A 24213-nucleotide genomic window follows, 5' to 3' on the forward strand; every position below is an offset into this window, starting at 1 on the left:
ATTTAGTGTAAAAACAAATTTTAGTGAGAGCTCAAAAATAAAAATAAGCTTCAAAAACAAGTTTCAGTGAGAGCTCAAAATCATAGTTCTAGACATAATAAAAATATAGTAAGAATATTGCTCACTTTTCAGATAGAGATAGGCCATATGCATTGATTATAGGTAATTTTTCACATTAAAAAACTAGAATTCTAATAGGTTAAGAAGAAATGCTTCAGATTTGTGGTTTTACCCCGTTGGGTAATTTGTAACTAAAAATCTGTGTATTGGAGCGAGAGCTCTGTCTCTCCCCTCACTGCCATCATCTTTACCCAGAAGACGACAGGAGCTGTGGCTGCAACTTCGACCCTCTTGGGGCCTTGCACCAGGAGCTGCTTCTGCTTCTAATCAGGACTTTACTTCTATTTGGGACTCTACACTGAAGGCTTTTAGCATGAACTTCAACACTTGGACTCTCTGCCTTTTGAGACTGATGTGCCTTTACAATAAGCAACTTTATAGCGAACAACTATACTACAACAATAACAACTTTATAGCTCACAACTGCCCAGCTCTTTTAAAGAGAACAATCCCGACAGAAGAACCCTCCACCTACCCTTAGGATGTCGGTTTTGAGCTGCAGCTCCGTGGGTGGGGCCGAGTGCATCAGCCCCAGCAGTGTGCCCATGTCATCCTCTCCGCTGGGCGACAGCACCAGCTGCTGGATGATCATCAGGGCGTGCTGCCGGCACTGCGGGTACTTCACGATGTTGTGCACGCACCTGGCACCACCAAACTCCCTGAAAATGCCTGCTCGGAAAGAGGGAGGCAGGGTAAGAGCTTTAAGAGTATGCAAAATATAACCAGTGGCAAATAATGATGACAAAACAACACCAAAGGTGTTTATTTTCACGTCTATGGAATTATCTTGGGTTGCGATACAGGATGTGACCAAAAGTACATATTTTATCACCACCTGTTAAAAACCACGTGGGGCAGTGTTCTTTATCTTTTCCATACCCATCCTTTCTCCAGGAAGATATCTTCTGTTAATGGGGCATTGAGCCCCACTGCATTACTGATAAAATTACATCAACCCATTGGGAGATGCTCCACCCAGAAGGAGGAGCCAAACATTTCCTACCTAGATAAAATCTGAGATTTGGAACACCAAGGCACCCTTTTCCCACTGGATTCCAGAGGAAAACCAGACCTTTCCACATCATCACTGGACCTTCAGAGGAAACTGCACCCTTCTACAGGAGCACTGCTTCATCAGAACCACATCTGTCACTCCAGGAGGACTGCAGCCACCATCTAATGGGACTGCTACCAACACCCTGACTGATGGGGTGTCAGGTTGCATTCTGACTCTGCCAGTATGCCAGTATTTTGGGCTTGTTGTTTTTTTATTTTATTTTTTGTAATACTATATTTCTATTTCAATTTTAATTTTTCCAACTAAAGAACTGTTATTCCTATTCCTATATCTTTGCCTGAGAGTCCCTTAATTTTGAAAGTGTAGTAATTTGGAGGGAGAGGATTTACTTTTTCCATTTCAAAGAGAGACTCCTGCCTTTCCTAGCAGACACCTGTCTCTCAAACCAAGACAAGAATGAAGGGTGGAGTTTTAGCTCTATGGATGTGTAATAATTTATTACTATTTTTCCTCCCTTAACACAAATAAAAATAGAATGTCTTCTGAGAAAATTTTTCATTAAAGGCATTGAGTACAAGGATGGAGGTCGGTTCTAAGAATTTCCTCAATATTTCTGTTACTCCATCAGCAGTTACTCTTTTCATTCTAGAGGTCAGAGGGTCTCAGGATGAAATAAGAAACGTATCAAGCCCTCCATGTTTTGTGATGACCATACACTGTTCTGGTTTAGGGTAGTGTTTATCTTACATTTAGCAATGACCTAAATGCAATATGAACTGAAAATATAACTGGGCTGTTTCTGGACAGGAGCACTGATTGAGAAGTGGTTTAGCCTAGCCACATGATTTGTAAGATTCTGCAGAAGTTTTTTTTGTGGCGAGACCTATCTCTGTAGAGATTAAGCTTAAGCCAAACAATGGTTTTCAAGCTTACTGGCTACCGCAGTAACTAAAAATTATATGAAAATCGATTCTGAAAACATTACAAACCCCAGAGTAGAATATATATGGCATATATAATGTGTGTATAGTACAGTGTCAGCACATAGAGCATTGCCCTATGGTAGTTACTGAAGATGAAAACTGACTGGGGCAACGGATCAATGCTGCATTACTGCATCAAAAGGCATCATTTTCCATGTGACCATAAACTCAAAGAGCAGTTTAAATGACCAGGATCAGGATTAACAAGTTGATTCCCTCTAACGTATATATACAACCATTAATCCCACTATCAATTTCCTGCCTTGTGCTTTCTCTGATGTCCTTTGGATCAGAGATGTATTCAGTGCAGAAGGAGAGGCCTCAAACCTGGAGACAGGTGAATTTGTTGCACCCCTTCACAGGTAAAGCCCATCTCCTTTGTGGTCTGGTTTTCATAGAGACTGGGGTAACATCTTATATTTCTCCCACTCTCAATGTAGGTTCTCAGCTATCCGGTGAACCTGTCTGGGTCTGGACACCCAAATTTCCTGTTGAATGTAGTTAGCAGTTATGCAATACTCTGGAAAGCTTATCAGAGACAGTGGTTTTAGATCAGAAACCAAGCACTGAGTGTAGTATGAATCACTTCAAGGCTGTGCCTACTTATGCTTCTGGGATGACCTATAACCTCTGCTGGCCTCTGGACACAATGCCACTGAGCTCACACCACAGTACAGATAGCAGCCAAACTTTTTGAGAAATAGTTTCTCAGTTCCTCCCGTATGCTCTGTCCTACTCCTGAAATGGGAGAACTACTGATGAAATCAGGCCCTTGAAACCTCCAAGATTCCTCAGAAACATCATCTGTGGCATCATCCCAAAGTATTGATGCCTTTTCCACTCCCCACTGTTGTTTCTCCAGTGCATATTCAGAGATTAAATCAGTCCTGAGAAGCAGCAAGGAGGTCCTGATGGCTGATTGATGCTTCCTAGGTGAGGAATATCGTCTAACAGCAGCCAAGGATTTGTCACAAGGCAGGTGAACACCACCACAGTTCCAAAATCACTAAGTCTTGGTTAATGAAGCATAATACAAAACCGCCTGATTTAAAAAAGACAATCGTAACAGAGCCCTGTTTGTACACACTGGGAATAACTCTTTAAGAATGAAAAGACATCTTTAACTAAAGATACAGGCATTACATTAAGTAGACGTGACACTGTGAACACTGAACTACATTTCTAATTACAAGCTTAAATTTTTAAATATCCAAACAGTGTTACAAGCACTACTATGAATTATTATAGAACTGCTGAAGAGTGATGGGGTCTGGTGCTTGCCTTCAAGTAAACAATACCAAAGACATTTAAGTTAAACATTATCTTGTGTTATTTTATGCACTCTAGGCTATGCTGTTTATTCTCTTTGCTGGGAAAACCTGGCCAGGGAGAAAGTGTATTTCAGTGTATTTGAATACTGGCCTGAAGATAGAAAGTCAAAACATGATTTTCTGAGTTGCTTTTTCAGACGTATCTTGACTACAATCTCTTTACTCACCTGCATTTGTGTTTGATCCTTGTAGTAGTACTGTCAGGGTCTCCATAACCAATAAAGCCAGCTGCTTTTGGTCCTCAAATGAACTGTTTCTTGAGTCCACTACAAAAAAAAAAATTCAGAAGCTAAAGTCATAGAAAACATCACTCTTTTCAAAGATGCTTCTTAATACTTTCCACCAACACTTTTATCTTCTTTGCTTCCCCAGAGAGCATGCAGCCCCACCATTTTCCAAAGCAAGGTTAGAGTTAGTCTACCCATGCATTCCTGGGAAAGCTTAACTATGAATCATATAAAAAGTAAATTTTATGGAGACAAGAATTTAAACAGAAGTTTTAGAGCACTGTCAGTGCCTGACATTGTAGCTATTGTTTCTTCAAGCCACAAAACTACACCAGTTGAAGATTAATTGCATTTGTTCTTGTTCAGTTTTCAGTACTTGAAAAGAGAAATTTTACAAAACCCACAGAACTACACAGACATAATTACAGCAAACGTGCTGATTGCTCAACAGGTGTAACAAACCAACACTGCAAGTGGCATAGTACACACAGAGTAACACTCCAGGAAAAACAGTGGGGTTTTGGTTATTTAAAATTAATAAAAAGTAAACAAGGACATGTGCACACGGGTAGCACCCTGATTAGATGACCATTTCATCTATTTATTTACAGGAACATGAGAACTGATGTGTTTTTCAATGGAGCTGAGGGGAACAAAACTTTCTAACTAACCTACAGCTACCACACACTAATGAAGCTTCATACAATTAAACCCAGGTGAAACATCCAGCAGTCACGGTTAAAATTTAAGTGTCACTGATGCACACAAGCATGATGGCAGTTTGAACGAAGAATGTAAAAAAAATTGTGTGCATATATACTCCTATGGCACAGGAGAATATGACAGGCCTAGCAGCATGTTCCAGTGTGGAGATAACTGATCTTAATCTATTTTTTTTAATGCTTAGAAAAATGAAAACCCTGCTTATAAAAAAAGTGTCCTATTAAGAGCTCAGCTATGCACTCTATAGTATTTTTTCAAAGCTGGGGCTAAACATGAAGGTACAAATTACCTTTTGTTAGGAAGAACATTGATGTCATGTATTGCTCCTTCACTTTTTTCACATTAAGTAACAAATACTGAACCAGTACATAAAGAAAAATTTAAAAAGGAAGATATGAGCTCCTACTACTTTGCATTCATACAGCATCATTCATCATTCAAAGTCAGCCTCAAGCTTCTCTCAGGAAACTGAGAGAAGCAATTTCAATGAGCTTTTAAGATGGCACAGCAGTCCTCAGCAGAATTCAGCCCTTGAGGTACATGTTCAGACTCTCTCGTTTCTCCTAAATGCTCGACTCCGCTATTTCCAGCCAAAAAAGACAAGCGTTAGAAAAATGAAAACGGACACACTACCTTGATCATTCAGTGCCTGAGTGGGATCTTTCAAAAGGGCTGCATATTTATGAAGAAGATTTACCATCACCTCCAGAAGCCCCACTTCCCTGAAGACATCCTTAAAGATGTAGTCATGACGGGTGAACTTCAGGAGTGTCTTCATGGCAATGATGCTACACTGAAAAGAAGTGCTGGATTTTAAAAGGATGCTCACACTGATCAGTTCTTTACAGGGTATGTAATTCAAGCTGAAGACAACCAATTCCAGCATCTCAAAGTATTTGGTCTGCACTTCTGGAAGTTTAGGAATTTTCTCTGCAAACTGAGACAATGTGTGCTGCGATTCCAAAATGAAGTAGTTGGCATTGTCCGCCATATAAATATTCGTGATGGCATCAAGGATGATTTGTGCTAGATAGTTGGTTTTTGCTCTCAAAAATGCATTCTGGAGGACAGAAAATGCTTGAATATTCCTCACACTATGACCTAAATCAGGAAACAAAGTGGGATGGGAGGAAAAAGGAAAGAGAGAGTTCTTAATCGTCATAAACAATGAATACACGTATTAATAATGATCCATGCATTTTAATAAGTGGGAATAAAATAACAGTGTATTATGTCACTTTTAATTAAAAAATCATTAAAACTGACTTCAAAAAAGCCTCTGCAAAACAACCACTTACACTGCAAATCCCACAACCTACTATTCTTTAAGATGGCATCTTCTTCTTTGATTGTAAGAGTTTATGTAAGCAGCTAAAGATGCTGACCAGAGATGATTTCTTTAAAATAGGTAAGTACTCTGATTTCATGTTAAAATGTATGCAGGATATAGTCCTAGAGACAAAACAAAGCACTCCCTTCATGTACCCAGACCGTAGGAGAACTCACTATAGCAACAGTGATACATTATATCTATATCTATATATCTATCTATATATATAGATATTATATTATATATGCTCTACATTATAGCAGTTCTGTATTCCCTAGTGCAGAACCTAATCCCCTCTTGCAGCTGGGAATTAAAAAAGCTTTGGCAGGGTACAGTACTATCAACAATTAAGGAATTAAAACACAGGGGAAGAGTTGTAGAGCCTAAAGTAGCTCGAATATTAGCACATAAACATCTCACATCTTTAAAGCTCATCACATTCCTTCTTGTAAGTATGTTCAAGTTGAATAAAATCTCTTTCACTCAGCTAAAGAATGCATTATTTATGAGTGCTCCCTAAAATTTTCTATGGGCAGATGTTATTTTTATTCTATTCAAAAGATGCCTTAAATTTAACTTTTTAAACTTCTATAGGAATAGTACAAGACATAGTGGGCAGATCCCACGATACAGAAAAAAAACTAACTGTAAAAAAAACCAAAATAAACAATCAAGAGCGAGAACTTCAAAGAGATCCTAAACAGAGCATTTAGGATGTTTTAACAATAAAATCCTATTATTTTTTTCAAATAAAGGTATATGCAAACTGTTAACCTGATTTGAAAACTCTTTCGTAAACAAAATTTCTTATTCATTACATATTCTCAATGGCACACTACTCTCTTCATTTTTGTAAACTAAGTTGTCCAATTGAAGAGAAAATTCAATTATCTGTATGCCTGGCCTCCCCACCTTCCATGCCAGTATTTCTCCAGAAGTCAAGAGAAAACTCCCTTGTAAATAAACATGGAACAATTTCACATCTGGAAGAATATTAGTTACATTTCAAGTCACACTCAGTTGTTTCTAAAAAGGCTTCCTGACATACTTTCTTTAGTATGAAAAATGTTCAAATGAGGGGATTTAGAGCTTATTAAATGTGACAGGAACATAGTGTCAGATACAACTATTTCTATTCTAACTTAATATCAACAGTTGATCCAGGCAATCCAGCGGATTAATAAATTAGTTTTGATTATAACGAGAATAATCCCTGAAGAAACCAAATTCTAACCAGGTCTTCAGAGTTCAGGAACTAAAAGGATTTAAATAGAAGCAAATGAGAAAATGAGTAAATTGAGAAAACACAGTCTTCATAAAAAAAAAAATTGCCAGCATTATGAAAAGCAGGTAAAAAGAATAGAGATGTCCTGAAAAATACCACAAAGTTAAAAAATCTCTTTTTTAGATTGCAACAGACCATGGTTCTCTCACAGTATTGTGTCAGAAAAGCTGATTAGTCTAAAAAAAAAAAAAAAAACTATTATCAAAGCATGGAGAAATTAAACTCTGAGTGTTCACCTTCTTCCTTTATTTAGTGCAAAAGAAAAACAATTCCTGAGAACAATGACCTCTCTCCATACCAGAGAAAGGAAGTCACTGTCCAAGGAACCCAGGATGTTCATTAGTCTATAACTGCAATCCTATAACTAACTTTTCTTGTGCAGTGTTATAGCTCATAAAAAATTCAACAAACAAGCTCCAGAGTCACTGTTAAATTCCAAACTCTTTACATACAAGACTAACCTGAATTTTAAGTTTATGCAGAGGATATGAAACATAGGTTTATTTTTATACAACCCTTTCTCCCCCAAGACTTCCTCAACCTTATCTCCAAACTGTAACTGACTGTGGTTTCAAGCACACCACAGACTTTATCACTCTGATCACACTGGTGACGAAATAACAGATTTCAGCTCACACGTTACATTTGCCTGAGCAGACAAAAGCTAACAAAGCAAACCAGGGTTGGGGGAAGGATTTAAAAAAAAAAAAAAAAAAAAAAAAAAAAAAAAAAAAAAAAAAAAAAATCAAGCCAGCACATCAGCTTTTCCTATCAGTTTAGCAAGAGCAGCTTAAAACACCATAAATCAAATCAGTGCATCTCTCCAATAAGGTAATCTCTTTTCAAATCTCCACATAGGAAACTGTCAGCTTTGCAGCAAAGAGGCTGGACCTGTCCTCAAAGACAAAAGCCCTAAGCTTTCTTCTTTGGGTACCACCCCCAAAATAAAAACTTTGAGACCTAAATAACTGAGTATTTGATACACAGTCTTAGACAAAGAACTTAACTTGTTTGCAAAGGGTTTGGGCAATATACAGCTGCTCTGTATCTTGTCATTTGCATATAGAACAAAAAAAGCAAACAGAGAGAGAAAGAAAGCAGACTCACCTTTGCCTGCAGGCTGTGGGACTGCAAATCCAGGTAGCAGGAAAGGTACTCCAGTGGTAACACCAGCTGGCTTTAATTCATTGACACCATATGTTGTTAAGGAAGTTATCAAATTAACTAAGTCCTTCAAAGCATCCTTAGATTCAGCTTCTTTTGCCTGTTCTAATCTAAAGAAAATACAATAGGATCAAGTTAGCAGCACTAGTTTATTTGAACTCAAATCATTTTAGTAAAATCTGTTTTATTCTATCAGTTTAGAGATCAGTTTTACAGCCTTATTCCTGCAGTATGTTCCATGTTCATAAGTCATAGGTTAGTCAAACATTGGACTTACTAGAGCAAACAGCTATTTGCCATAAGAATTCACCTCATAAATCTCTCCTTGAACTCAACAGTCTGCTAAAAACCAAGAGATATGAAAATTAAAAATCCTCTCACAGACATGAGGATACTGTATAGAACAGTACATGGATAGTCTGTAATTAAATAGATTTGCAATTAACTTGCTAGATTACATCTGCCACTTGGAGAGTGACTATTTCATGCTAATGAAATGGTATCTTGATGAAGACATAGCACTTGGAAGCATGGGATGAAGCACCCTCACTAGAACTCCAAACTCTTACCACCTTTGAACACAAGAGAACAGAAATGTTAACATCCCATTCCAGCCATTGTTTTCTGACAGGAGCACACCATCAAACCAAACCCTAAAAACTGACTCTGAATCATAAAACCATCCTCATTTTCCTGCTACTTCACCACTAATAAAACCATGTTTAATGATTTACTAACTGTAATCTCAGGAGTAAACTGGGGATCACATTCTTCTATTCACTCACTCAGTGTAAGTTCTGTTTTGCCTGTTGCTGCCAAGTGATTGTGGGAGCCCTTTACAAGCAGCTCATTCTGCAACCTCTATCTTCTTCTCAGTCAGACATGGCTGAGGAAGGAACCTCCTTCAAACAAGGACCTCCTGCAAACAGTCACTACAGAAGCACTGAGCTCACCTATTATCATTCTACTAATCCTCCACATGCCCTGCATCATATCCAGGTGAAATGACCTCCACATGCCCTACATCATCCAGGTGAAATTACCAAAGTGTTCCTCTTGCCCCCAGAGATCTTCTGCAATTTCTCACTGAGCCACATTTTTCACACATCCTTCTGCTTTTCCAGCTCCAAAGCCTTTTCTCTTTGCAGCTTGAGACCCAGTGTCCAGATTTCATACCCTGACAGCTATCTTCACAAAAGTGCCCCAGAGCTGAACAAGTCTCCGAGTAGGTTTGAGCCAAAACAGGGAGAATATATTACTGTGGTCCATCACTGACCAATACATGGGCTTACTCAAGATCACTGTTTTTTGAAAGGAACTATTTTCTTCTAGAAAATCACCTCAGTAAGAAGGGAGGATAACTCATTCCTATGCTATAAACCTTTACCGATGTCACCTGATGATGCCAGGTGTCCTCCTTTTTCAGTGAGACATGCAAATGTCTTCCTATGCATTTGGCAGGGATCTCCCATTCTTTGATTTAAGGGTGAGCAAGCTCAGGAGAGGATTTGTTTAAAACATTTGATCTACAGAGAATCACTTGTGTACCTCAACATGTAACATGACATCATGTTCACCTCATACTTCCCCTAAATTCTGGCTGACAGTTTTTGGAAAACAAGTGCATTTGAATTACACTGCTTTGAATTAATGCATTAGTGAATATAATATACTCCAAAACTCCAGTTATAGAGCAAGAAAAATAACAATTCCCTAACAGGTGCTTTAGCTTCTGTGCCACCAAAGGAAACTTATGAGTAATTTTAAGTGTGATTAAAAATTTAAAATACCATGTCTATGTATGATATCCATATAAAACAAACAAAAATCTCCCTCAGACATATACAATGTAGTGGAAAATTTAGTTCAAATATTTGGGTGCCAAAACTCAGCATACAAAAGCCAAAAATAAGGAGATAATAACACTAACATTTCTCAGTAATAATGTCTTGAGCATCTTTGACCCAAATACACTTCGTAAGGTGTACACATATAGTTACCTAGTATGTACCCTGGATTTGTAAAATATATGTATTTTGCAATAGCAACAGCTAAGTATCCTTCAGAACTTCATATCCAAACAAAGCAACATAGACTGCCCATAGATTTTACACAAATAAATCAACAGACTTTTCTTTCTCAGTCAGAAAACTGAAGGAGTTTCTTTCATAGAAAGAAAAAAGAGATCATGGATAGATCATGCACCCAAAGTTTTTTCGTCAGGCATTTTCATTACCATATTTTTTAATGCATTAGCAACTTAGAAGTAGTTCTAATTAAAAAAAAATATTCCCTCACAGCATGCACCACATTTTTTCTTTATGCTAGCATGATTAGACAATAATATAATTACAGAATTATTTAGGTTGGAAAAGACCTTCAAGATCATTGAGTCCAGATATTAACCCAAAACTGCCAAGCCCACCACTAAACCATCTCCTTAGACAAAACAAAAAAAACTCCAACCAAACTCAAAAATCACAAGCTGCAGCCAAAATTTTATTTTTCTGGAGTCTCTCTAAATATTTAGTACCAATTGCTTTTAAGCAACTGTTTTCTTAAGAAATTAAACATTTAGTAATAAACCAGTATTAAAGAACAAAAAGTTAAAGAATGTATTTTCATAAATGGAGAGAAACACAGAATTCAGTGCTTTGGTCCTAAAATATCTTCATTCCATAATGATCTATAATCACTTATTTCTTTAAACCTATTTATCTACTCTTTATTAAGAAAGCTTTTTTTGAAAAAAGCTCAGTGATCTGTCTGCATTTCTTCAGCACTTTTGCCTACCTGAGGAGAAGGTCACAGAGGAAGTTGTATCCTTGCCATATCCTAAAATCATCCAGTAACGTTTGGGATACATCACTGGAGTCTTTGAGAAAACAAGAAAGTCCAGCAAACATCTCAACTATTTCTAGGGGAGAAAGGTCATCAGACTGCTGCATGTTCTGGACACACGTGGACAAACATTCCTTCTCTGAAAAGAATTGCAGTGGAGAATTTAGGATGTTACTGACATTAATGACAGCAAGAAGCCTAACAAACACAATAAACAGCAAGAAGGTAACTTATTCAAATACCTATTGTCACTTAATACTACTTGAGTATGAGAAGGATTTTCAAGTGGCTCTGGATCAGAACCTTAACCTCTTTTTGCCAACCCCTTCCTCCCTTTTATAACCTTTATTTTTGTAAGGAGGAAACTGTGTAGATAAATACTAGTATTTACCTAAAAAGTCTGACCAGATAACAGAATAAAAAGACAAATATGGCAACTGCAAATAATTCTAAACCATATTTTTTTCCTTTAAAGCACTAAGTTATATAAAGGACTGACTTGAAGTGTTATTAAAACCCTACATATAAACCTTTATACCTTGTCATCTTATTCCTACTCTCGTTAGCATTTCATTGGCTGGCATCAAAGTGAGATAGTTTGTCTTGCCCTGCATAATTTTCACATTCCACCAGTTCATTAGGTCAGTAACAAAAAGTTCTCTCAACTCTATAGTGAGATTTTAAGTTGCACTGTTTTAAAGATGCTCACTTCAATTATTTTCTATTTTAACTTTGCAGCATGCACAACACAAGCACAAATCTTTCTAGCTAGACTGATAACAAAATTTCCCAGAGATTAAATCAGAGCATGAGAGGGTGAAAGGATGCTCCTTCACATATGAGGAAATATCTTGAGTTTTTCCTGAATATACGATGAGTCTTGTGACAGATGCTGTTATTTCTTAAGTCAGGTTCACTTTTTTAATCAAAAAGCAAGAGGCAATGCTTACTGGTTTTCTTTATAAGACTCCATTTCACTTTTTAAAGAACTAGAGTATCTTTTCACATGCCATTTTCACTCCTCTATGGATCAAGCCCATAGAGAAGCAATAATGGTAACAGCTGTAATATGCCAAATGACAGTCAAAACTCCAATTATTTTCTTTGTTGCACTTCACATCTTCATACACATACATACACCTTCTACACTCATGAAAAGCCCACCAGAAGCCCATCACCTTGTAAGTCCTATCTAAAAACACTCATCTGGTTACTGTGTTGTGCTTTTGAATGATACTGTACATTCACATCTTTTTGACTGGAATTGAAAACTCACTGCTAGCACAAGAAAAAAAAGCACATACTGAAATTTTCTGTGAAGTATGTGGGAGCAGGGTGATGTATTTAATAAACTATCAAAATGGCTCTGCAGAACCTTTTATCTACTTGCTTCTCAGGGTGTGAGCAACCCAAAATTGTGTATTTCTTTTCTTCTAGTAGGTATACACAGTTAAAATGCATAAGTATGTTAGTTGACTCCAAGAGTCAGTCCAATTTAAAAACTACAAATGCTACCCATGTGGCCCAATAGCCTAAAAGCCTTAAATACAACATCAGAAACATATTTTATCGGATTTCTTACCTCAAGCCCTACATACCTAAACACCCATACAGTTTTCAATTAACACAAAAAGAATAATTTGTATGCAAAGCTGCTTCCAGGCAGCTAATATCCTCTCCAGTGCTGATTTTCATTTGCAAGTTATTGTGAACCAGCTTGGTACCCGCCTCTTTACTCGCTCCTTGCAAAGACAGGTGATGGGTAAAGTACTACTTTTATTAGCTACCAAAATCTGTAACCAGCAACAGAAATGGCACTGGACACTACAGTTTCCATGCCAGCAACAACCAGGATCTACTTGTCTTAAAAAAACAGACAGGAGACAAAATGGAATGAATCTGCATGCTTCATTAATTTGGTGGTTTACAGACTGGTTTAAGCTAATGAGATAACTTTAACTTGACATTCAGGAAGCACAAAATCTTCAATCTGTAATCTGTAAGGCAAGGTGGGGAAGACAAGGGCCTGGCAGAAGAAATGTAGGCTGACGGAAGTGTCAGCAATCCAGTCAGTGAGAGAACAGGGAAAACACAGGAGCTCTAAACCCATCCAGCACAGATATGGTTCTCAGCCAAGCAAAGAGTCTCCATGCGCCAGGTCCTAAAAACAACATCCTTGGGTTGGGAAAGCTGGGCTGGACCACAGGGGAGGAAGACAGCTGCCTGTTAAGAATTAATGCATCTTCACAGCAAATATTTTTCAATACAGGCAGTTACTTCAAGCCTTTCCTTTAGCTTATTGTGAACTCTACACAAGAACATGAAAGGAAAATATCCTTCCAGGTTAAATTGAAATGTGAATGGGACAGATTCAGCTAAGATCACCTCTCTCACTACACAAGGGTACAGAAATGTTACTTGCATGTAAATAAGCACATGCTCAAACTAAAAGCCTAGAAGCTTCCCTGTTATTTTCATGTCTATTTCCCAAGTAAGAAAACTACGAAAGAAGAGCAGGAAAAAATCCCAACAAATAATACTGAAGAAAGACACATACCATGGATATATTTCACTACATTGACACTAAGGCCATGACGAGATATGGTCATTAGTACTTCTCCTGCACTCTTCCTCCAAGGCAGGTTATAGGGAGGGCACCATGAGGTTATTGCACTGAATAGAAGCTGGAGATCATCCTTCTGAGCCAGTTCTTCAGCCGGGGACACAAAACTGCACAATTTTACTAGGATCTGGAAGTAGGAAGTCATTAAGCAATTAGCATTAATACCTTTATCACTGCTAATTTTTCCTTGACTTAGTAAAAGGTGAAACATTCTTCCATTAAGGAAACACACAAAAAAAGGTAATGTGCAGTTCTCCCTTTGTGTGTTTTTGTACTTGGAACACAAGAAAAGGTTATTCAACACATGGTTATTTCAAGTACCAGTTCAGTTAAATATGCTTACCAGAAGACTGGAAGCAGAGTTTAAATCTCTTGGGCTAACACAATATATTTTACATGGATATGAGGACATTCCATTCTTGGAGAATCTGCCAGTTGTCGAATTTGCAGGTCTAAATTCTGCACTGGGGGAGAAGCTCTGTGAGGCAAACTGCTGTATCCCTTCCTAATGTGGGAAGAAGGCTATTGATGGGGTGTTGGCAGAGCAGCAACCATAAAATCTTGGTCAAATTAAGGAAAGACTACAGCAAAACTGCAGACCTACATGAATAACTGGCACCTGGATCTGAATTTCCTAATTACCAAAACCAAGACAAAATGCAGCTACACAAGTGAAACTACTACATCACACTCCCTTTTCTGCATGTTTTAAGGATGTCTGATCTTTTGCATCTTGTGCAGGAAAAACTGAGGCTCCCTCTCAGAAAACTGGAGGGAGGCTGTCAGCAACTGGGAGGGGAGGTCTGAAACCTCACCCATTCCAGTCAGTTCATTTGAGAGCACTGCTTTGTTATCAATACTAATGTTTTTTACTATGTTTATTTCAATCAGTAACAGCCAAAGATAACAAGTACTAGGACCAGTTAGATTAAAAGAAAATAGCAGTCCACATGTTGCTCCTTTTAAGCATCTGTGCAGAAGAGCTGCATGCCCTTCTGTGCAGGAGGTATTTGTCAAAGACAAAAACTAGAGGAATGGAAATTTAACCTCAACTCTGCTTGCAGGAAAATCCACCTCTCTCTCAGCCATCAGTTTTTTTAAGAATCAAGGAAGAGTAAAACCTGGCTCAAATAAGAAGTTTTGAGACTTTGCTCACATGAAGTATTCACATTTCTCTTGCAAATTTTTCTCTTGCAGACCTATTTTACCTTTCTTACCTGTACAAAGACTTTCTGTAGTAGCGCTCGGCGCTCTGCGAGAGGTAGTTCATTCTGTGCTCCTCCAACTACCTCAGGCACGTGTGGAAGGTCAAAAAACAGATATAGACATTTAACAAGTGTGGAAGGCACTGACATTGTAGTCATGCAGTCCACAGTTTTCTGAGGAAGAAGAAAACACAGCGAAAAATACCAGTTCAGCATATTATATATTCAAAACAGCAATAATAATGCAGTTGATTGAAATGCTGGTTTTTCTTTCTCACACCTTTGGTGAGGAGTTGACACAGCAGTATAGATTCACCATCTATTCTTGACTGCTTATCCAAACAGTAATTTTAAAAACAGGATGATTTATTTACATGACAACAGCAGCTCACAGCCACAGTTCAGAGCAGTCATTGCACAGGACAGAAACAAAACCTATCAGTCTCTGCCAACAGAAGTTAACAAGTTAATTACAAGACCTTCAGCCAAGCACTCATCAGCTATCAATTCTTTGTAGCAGGAGAAATGGGAGTGAGAGGAGGACTATTCACTTTATGTTCTCACTTGGCAAGAAGGTGTAAGGAGCTGTAAGAAGTAAGGCAGTAGAAAATATGAAAGCATCAGTAGGAAGAAAAGACAAATTGGCATGGAGGCTGGTGACAAAGTAAAACAGAGATAAGATGATGTGCTGAATTACAAAGGCAGATTACAGCAGAAAAAAGAAACCACACAGCTGCCCAGTATACTGCCAGAGACAGCTCTCTGATGGACGGCAGCACCAGAAGCAGAGGCAGGAATGATTCACTACCACCCACATATCATTGATGCTCGCCTTGCTTTTTGCAACTGCTGTGGCCCTCCTCCAGTGAGGTGTGCAAAGTTCAAGGTCTGAACTATTTAGGTGCTGTATGTGCCATGCATCTCATGGGGCACTAAGCAGCAGTATGCAAGAGAAGCCTTTGGGCAGCAATAAAAGTTGCATGCATTATTAAAAAGAACATTATAAATCGAAGTCTCAGAACTACTTTTTTTTCAGGCAATTGAAACCACAAGGAGCTACTAAAGCAGAAGTCCTGTGGCTGCATAAGAGAAAGAGGATCTTAACACAGAAAAGCAGAATATAGTCACATCTTTTAGTGAGTGTTCATGCAGTTCATTTCATTATTGCTTTTGTCTCTTCCACCCCATAATTTATTTTTAGCTTTGCTGTTTCAGACTAACCTGTCCTGATGAAGCTAGTAAATTGATTGTGGTGAGCAGCATCCAACCTCTACTTGCTTCTTCACTTTGATTGACCTCCAGGAACTGGACTATGGCACGACTTGCAGCCTCTGTAGGAGGCACCAAAAAGAAAAAGAAGCAGTAAGAATTCAGTCTGCTGGTCTGCAGAAGGGAACACATCTTCTCAGCAGCCCCAAGCACTGAGTATAAAATTCAGCTTTACAGCACTACTTGAAAAAGGGACTAGGTTTAGGCCTGTGCTTTCCAGACACACATTCCAGTCTTACACACACACTTGGCTTTGACACTGGCAAGGCTGAAAAAAGTATGTTCCTTGGTCACACATCATCCTTTGACCAGCAGACAGATTTCAGTAACCAACAGTGACTTTTGTTCAAGTAGTTTTGCTTTATCAAATACAATATACTTTTTACAAAGACATGAAGTCACCATCACTTAGTGACCTCTGTGGAAATAGCTGCAATTTCTGAAAAAAGCATTGCACTGAAACAAGAGTATGGAGGATAATGGGGATTATAGGAAAGGAGAGGTGCTGAAAGACAAAAGGAATAAAGAACCAGGGGAAAAGTAACATTAAAACTATGATCAGCAACTACCACATCCCCATCCTACATTTTTTGAGGACAAAAACAGTAACAGCTTACGGATAATTCTTACGATTGAGAACCACTTCTCGATGCTTTTCCCTATCAGTCAGGGCCAAAGATAAATACTCAGCCTAGTAAACAAGTTATCAGCCTCAATAAATAAATCAAGAGAAAATGCAACCCTGTTTCACTGCTGCCTGAACACACACTTACATAAGAAGTCTACAATGCCAGTTGTGATGTCTGCCCATTACTTTTAAGAGACATCTAAAAACATTTTTCATTAATAACTGTGTATCAATCATCTCCTGTGCTTTTAGTGTCAACTAGGACAGAAAAGGAAGGTGAATAGTATCACATAAAAAGAAATTACAAAGGAATTACTAATGGAAGAATAAAACTGCAACTGAAGAAAAATCCAATTTTAATATTGGCTTGTTTACTTCATCCGCTGTTAAGATTCTCCAGCACATATCTGGGAAGGAGTTCATTTGAAAGGCAGCACATTTCATATGGCTTATCAAGCTTATCAAACTTGTAGTATCAACTACACTGAGAAGATCACTTTCTGAAGCATTACACTTAGATGTGCAGATTTTTAAGATGGCTCATTTGTGCAATGGCTGTGCAATGGCTGCTCTCTCATGTTTTTGTCCAGCAGACTTTTTCCCATAAGAGACTTCTGTACAAACCACTGGCTTTTCCAGTTCTGGTGCTGAAGTAAGGAGAGGTGCATACTGCTGCCCCACAGGAAACTGAGATAAAGCTTGAGCTACCAAGGTGAAAGGTAAGACATTTTATAAAACTCACACAAACAAGGACAAGTAGGAACTTCCCAGCAAGCTGACCCAAAACTATCAGTGCAAAGCAGTGGTCAAGTGGTGGGGTATACCAACAGGCCAACTCAGAAAGCACAGCAGCCATGACACAGTTGCACTTCCTACACTAAAGGCATAGGCAAAATGCCAGAATTCCTGACAAAAGCCATTTTTCCTCAGTTCTGAGAGCCAAGCATGTCTAAAACATGCACTGCTGCTACAAGGCCAATGCTCCACCAGCCCAGCATTAGGTGTGATTTTGTAGGCCTGTTCTCTTTCTATCCCACCACAGACAGAGCTGAGCAATCAGTCTCTGCCTGCAAGACTGGTACCAAACTGGGTGTGCACAGCCTCCTTTCGATACGGTCTCCAAAGCCACCTGTGGAACAAGGGCTTGTTCAGTCATCTTTGAAAGTGAGACTCAGGGGTTAAGTCCATGCTTCTGAAAAAGTTGTCATGCTGTTGGCATCCTGGCAGAGCAGTTGAGCACTATAAATAGCAGTTTCAAAACTGTCACTCTTAATTAAGCACTACCTAAAACACAGACATCATTTGAAGTGCTGGAAGACGTTCTCTTGTCATCTCTCTGAGAAAATTTGATAGCACTATCATTTAAGATTAACTTCTATCATCAGCACTAGTCTTAATTTATTCCTTGTACCTTTCCCCCATTTTTGAAGTGCCCAAGTCATCATTTAATACAACATCCTCTATGTGCCCCACTCAGATGCCCTTAACCCTTCAACTTCTGCTGCAGAAGAAAGCCAATTCAGGAGTGGGATATGCTAACTAGTAAAAACAACAAAAAGCCAAAGAGAAAAACCTATAAAATAATATGTAAATATACATATTGTGACAACTGTGCAAGCATGTACACATGAGTATGACATGATTATGTGGTTACATGGTTAATACATGGGATTCAGTATATACAAGACAGAGGCTTGGTAGAATCAAACAACAAAATTTGTTTCATATGTAAGAGGTGCATTGCATCCTGGACTGCAGAAAAATAACAGGCAGCAAGCAGTGGCATTAGACCCATTCAGATGGGTAACAAAAATCAGTGCTACAAGCACTGCAAGCAATGTTGCTGCCTACAGCAATAGCACTAAGGGCAAATTCAGTACAAGAAGCTTTTGTCTGGATGGTCTAGAACCATAAACAGCACATAATAGTGTCATCAGACTTCTATATAGCTTATTCTGGAGGGGAATATTAGTGAAAAAAAATCAGTGCATGTGCCAAGGGTGGGAGGGGAGGTGCAGTAAAATGTATGGATGGGTATGTTAGGGGGTGAGAAGGTGAAGATGATGTCAAGGATCCCTTCTCTAAGGAAGCCTTCTAGAAGTCTCTGCTACTTCTTTTGGGAAATGCCTGAAGACACAGTCAGGTACCTATAGTTACAGAGTACAAATAATTCCAGCTACCCAGATAGTAAGAGAGAAATATCAATCCAAATAAAAACGTGATGACACAAACTCTGCCTTCCATCACACCAGGAGCAGAGCTGGGCTGTCACCACACGTGGCAGATATGAAGTGGCTGATGCCTCTGCAGTGTGCAGAAATGGAGGGCTGCTCATCCAAAGATAAAACAGCTCAATCGTGCCAGCTTTTAGCCTCACTAACACAGATGATAAAAGAACAGGCTTTCTAGGATCTCTTGGAAAGGCTCTGTATTGCACTACACTTGCCTTGCATAAGATCTGCATAAGATCAAATGTAAACAGAAAGTTGACCAGAAGTACTAAGATATAGGAGTTGTTGATCAAAACTGGCTCCTGATGAATAGCAGCTGTCAGGACACTGCTATTTCTCTTTCAGAGCAATTTCAATAAACACAAACCAGAATCACCTTGTAAAGTGAAGTCCCCCACAGAACAGGAAAAACATGCATATGTAATGAAAAAAAACAAGATGTGCAATCCCAGCATGTGCAATCATTTCCAGCAGTCTCTTCTCAGCGGAAGAAAAGTTAACATACCAAAAAATGTCTGAAAGCAGCCCCTAAGTGCACTTGTTTTATTGACAAAGATCCTCCCTATCAGGAAAACTTCAGGCTTGATTAGGGAAGGAGCCTGAAAGGCACCTTAGTAGCAGAAGATTCCTTCAACTACCATCTGTAATTCACCCAAATGCAAGATGCACTTAAACAAATGATACCAACTTCTGTGGATTGAGGATGAACATAAAATTAGTTCTGTTGATGTGACAGAGATTAACTGGAAAAAAAACAAAACAAAACAAGACAAACAAAAAAAAAAACAACCAAGTTTGCAGATCAATGGAACTTTGAGAAGAATAAAGGTAGACATTGTCAGAGGCCAAATACAAACCACTGATGTGGTTTTCTGCAATGATAATGAATGCTTAGCAATTTGATCTCCCAAAATGGTTTGATGATGAGATAATGATAGCCTTTCCACAGATCTGCTAGAAAACTGCCTGAAGAGCTTAAAAGCATTTTCAGTGGTGAAACAGTTTGAGTAAAATAGTAAAATTAAAAATTAAGAGGAAAAGGGGAAAAAAAAACGGGGGGCAGAACCTCTCCCCCCCAAAAAAGCCAAACTAAAAAAAAAAGTGAAGAAAAAAACCTGAAAACTAAAAGGAAGGGTGTAAAAAACCCCAAACCAACTCACCTCTCCTTCCCTCCCCCCCCAAAAAAAATAAATGCTCTAGGAAAGAAAATCTCTACAACATTCAGAGGGTATAAGCAACAACTGAAAGTGCTGGAGGTAGGAAGGATTAGCTGAACAGCCTAGTAGTACAGTGAAAATAAATTTAGCATTTCATAGTAAATATTGAAACAAATACAGAGACTGACTGAAATTAATAGCAACACAACTTAAAAGGTGCACAAAACAGACATGTACACTAAGTAGCCAAATAAAATCATTAAAAAAACCCAAACTTTTGAAACTGTCTTTGAAAGGAGGCTACAAAGTTTCAGACCTGTGAGGTACCACTTCGCTGTCTTATTGTTCAGTTTTCTACTCTCTTTCACCTGTCCTCACAACCACTTACTCATATTCTGTCTATGGAATGACTTTCTAGGTAGCAGGACTGCCCATTGTTTAGGGAATCATTCTGCATCTCCTTGGGATAAATGTTAATTCCCTGACTGGCTGCCATGTAGTGTGTTTGAGTAGCAGACCATGGAGAGGACTGAGTTAGAAACCCATTTTAGTAAAAATGGAATAACCATTACCAGGTACCAAACCAGAGGCTTACACACCCTCAACTGATGAAATATGAGAAGCTGTTTAGAGTGAGAGAGGTGTTGGTTACAGCCTGGTGCTAATTACACCAAGGTTGTGGGCTCAGTTCACGTAGGGGCCACTGACTTAAAGAGCTGGACTCGATGATCCTTGTGGCTGCCTTCCAACTCAGAATATTCTCCAACTCCTTCCTCAGCAATTTTAGCTTAAAGACATGCTGTTGGAATACCTGCAAAATCACAGAACCACAAACTGCATCCAGAGTATGTCTTTAGAAAAATACATTAAACAAAAGTGTTGCTTCCTCTCCAGCCAAAGTAGCCATTAGTAGCCACATTGGTTCTAGCAAGTTTCAGCTGTCCCTGTTCCTTTTTTCACAAATCTTTTTCAGCTCTGAGAGGCAAATGCACTTGTTCCCAAAAGAAAGGTTCATTTTAGAACTGAGACTACACTAGAAATAGATGTTTGAACATTTATTTTACATAGTACTACCACAACTTTTTGATCAGTTCAGACACAAAATTGGACCTATTTGTGGCAAATGTGGCAGCTAAAAATCTCAAGTATACAGAGCTATCTCACCCGTGACCCCACCATCTACTAAACTGATTAGATACTCCATGGCAAGGGAAACTATCCACTAATCCTCATAAACAGTGCTGTCACCTGAAAATCATCACTGTTGTCCAGCAAAGACTGAAACCTGCAAGATAATTCAACTCAGATTTAACTGCTTCATTTTTCTTACTATCCCTAGCAGAGAAATAAGGCAGTTGAAACCGTAGCTGAACACACAACTACAATGGCAATGGTCAGAGACCACTCAAGACAGGGTGCTGGCACAGTTACTACTGAATCACAAAACACTGTTCTGAGAAAACTACTACAGCCTGCCAAGAATAACTGAGATATGCCTCCACCATGGCAGGCATTACTCACATAGCTATTAGCATAAATATTCAAAGGCCTGATGGAAAAAATTGCTCTGTTCCATTATCAGATGGAGTAGGAAAAGAAAAAAGCAAAGGAAAAAAACCAAAAACAACCACAACATACTGACAGGCAAGATTTAACCATATCACATTTCCCACTGTAAAATACTGCCAATAAATTTATAGAAATCAAGTTATTGCAAAATTTCGTTGCCTTCATTAACTATTAGAAGTTGACTTTTGCTTGTATGGAAAGCTTGTCTCCAACACAGGCTCAGTGATTTTGTTGACTTACGTGAGCACTTCACACAATCAGGAAGTTGCATTTGTATATTACCAGAGACAGCTCCTGTATGTTGTTGTTATTGAACTTTTTTACTTTTAAAAACATGACAGGAGATATAATTACCTGTCAACAACTATTAAGAGATATCTTTCTGTGTGAGACACAAAAAGAATGGGAGTTTTTTTAAAAATCATGCAAAAGTCTTCACAATCCACAGACACAGTATGATGTCTTTAACATAAAAAATATTCTAAAAAGCACATAATTTCTATTTTTCCAAATCAACATCATAGGAAGTGTGTATCTAGCTCTAATAATTTTAACACAGAAGTCTACAAACTGAGTTTTAACAGCTTGTTAATTGGGAATTTTTGGAGACAAAACTGCAACTCAGTGGTCCCACCAAGAGTTACAATGCAATTGCAGAACATGGATCCATCAGGCTTTCTTGAGGTCTAAAAAGGGTTTACTGACCGGAATAACAGCAATCCTGGTAAGAGAGGAAAAAAATGACTGCTTTCTTCTTTTAACAGAAACACTGGTATTCATTACATTAAAGCTTAGAAGAGCACCAAACTATCTTTGTAGTTATTGTGGTCAAGTTTTCTAAGTGAGGTTGAAAACAAAAAAATACCCCAAATGACCACCATCAACAAAATCTGCCTCTGACTTGTGAGGTTTTAAGAACTGCATTATCTTGGAGCAATAAGCAGAGATATGGCTGAAGTAATAAACACTCAAAAATGGTTATTCCCAGCAGAATCCAACTGACTAGCAGGCATAACAGACGTTCCCCAGGAGAAAAAGGTCAAGCGAACAACACCGTTCTGCCAGCACCGCTGTTGGACAATTATTTCCCTTAATACTCAAAAAAAAAAACAAACAAAAAAAAAAACCAAAAAAAACCAAACCATTTTGTGCCTGTTTACCCATAGAGAACAGGTTTTGTCTATGATATCTGTTTAGCCATCTGGAATGTTTCACTGTTTCACTGTTAGTCACGCTACTTAAAATGGAAATATATTGTAATTGGCAGAGTTTGTGACTCCTGACTTCCTGCACAATAATTTTCACAGCCTTTTCCAGTCCTCATTTACCAGATCCAAACTGAGAACACAGCACAGATCTTAAAATTATCTAGTAGGCAAAGACTTGATACTTCTTGGAAGCACTCCTCTTCAGAAAAGGAAGTCTAAGAGGAAAGCTAATGAAACTGCCCTCTTGGCGCACTGTCCTCGGTTATGCAACTACCAATACAAGATGGTGTTCTGATACATTCAGGGGTCAAGAGAACCAAATCTCACCCTGACATTTAATAATCAGAGAAGAAGAACCCACTGACATTCTTCTAGGGCTGGCAGTGCTGATCCTAATGTGGGACTTGTTATACTTTCATATCTTATTAGCTTCCTGGCCAGCAGCTAATTTAAAATGCATAGTTTTGCAATGTTAACATATGCAAGTGACACAACACACCACCAACAGGCACCTCAGGCAAGATACAGCAGCTGTTCACATGCATGTTCTTGGCCTCCTTCTCCTAGTAGGTCATGCAGCTCTGCTCATGCCTCTCTCTCTCTCCTCCGTTGGAATTTTGTGTAACTCCACTATTTCCATAAGCCAGGGAGGAAACCTCTAACCTCTTCCTCCTCCTCTCTCTCTCAGTCCAAAGGAACAAAAGCCAACACATTTTCATTGCTACAAATTTGGTTTCTGAGCCTGCACAGTTGCTGTGAATGGCAGCTCATAGTATTCTGACTGATCTGAAAATCATGATGCACAGATGTGGAAAAGGCCACCCTTGTGCCCCATGCAATACCTGTGGACTTATTTGATGCTCTCCGTCGAATTTCTGTCACCATCAATCGTGACACTTGAGTAGTAAACTGCAGGAGGTCAGAAAATTTCTCTGTCATTGTACTTGGAGGAGCATTTCCAAACACCTAAACCAAGAGAAAAAGAGATGCATTAAAATCATTTGTTTAACAAGGATCACTACAAACCACCACGTTCCTTTGTGAAGAAGTATTTCTCTGGAGATCACACTCTTTTCTTCACATCCTGTACTCATCACTGCACTGGTTTGCACAGTGCATGCTGTTCAGTTGAAATTCAGACCTCATTCAAGGAGGTAAAATCTGATGAATGGAGGGGAGAGTTGCAAATTTTCTTGCAAGATGAAAACCCTGCAGAACCCCAAAATTCTGAGATTGCACTTAATAGGGTAAAGAACAGACCAAAGGGTACCATCTGAATTTGGTACCAGACCAAATTCTCC

The 24213-nt window shown here is 38.6% G+C and overlaps 1 protein-coding gene across 1 annotated transcript in view; it reads right to left on the reverse strand.

Annotated features, from left to right (window-relative positions):
- WDFY3 (WD repeat and FYVE domain containing 3) overlaps window positions 1-24213 on the reverse strand; it is a 99211-nt gene that overhangs the window by 68581 nt on the left and 6417 nt on the right. The window contains exons 2-10 of the mRNA XM_062493075.1: window positions 23755-23878; window positions 16072-16181; window positions 14863-15024; window positions 13580-13772; window positions 10975-11161; window positions 8125-8291; window positions 5033-5503; window positions 3620-3718; window positions 596-789 (exon numbers count right to left, since the gene is read on the reverse strand). Of these exons, the coding sequence (XP_062349059.1) occupies window positions 596-789; window positions 3620-3718; window positions 5033-5503; window positions 8125-8291; window positions 10975-11161; window positions 13580-13772; window positions 14863-15024; window positions 16072-16181; window positions 23755-23878 (1707 nt within the window). The remainder of the gene's footprint in view (window positions 1-595; window positions 790-3619; window positions 3719-5032; window positions 5504-8124; window positions 8292-10974; window positions 11162-13579; window positions 13773-14862; window positions 15025-16071; window positions 16182-23754; window positions 23879-24213) is intronic.

This window comes from Cinclus cinclus, chromosome 5 (genome assembly GCF_963662255.1).
Source record: "Cinclus cinclus chromosome 5, bCinCin1.1, whole genome shotgun sequence".
Classification (NCBI taxonomy): domain Eukaryota; kingdom Metazoa; phylum Chordata; class Aves; order Passeriformes; family Cinclidae; genus Cinclus; species Cinclus cinclus.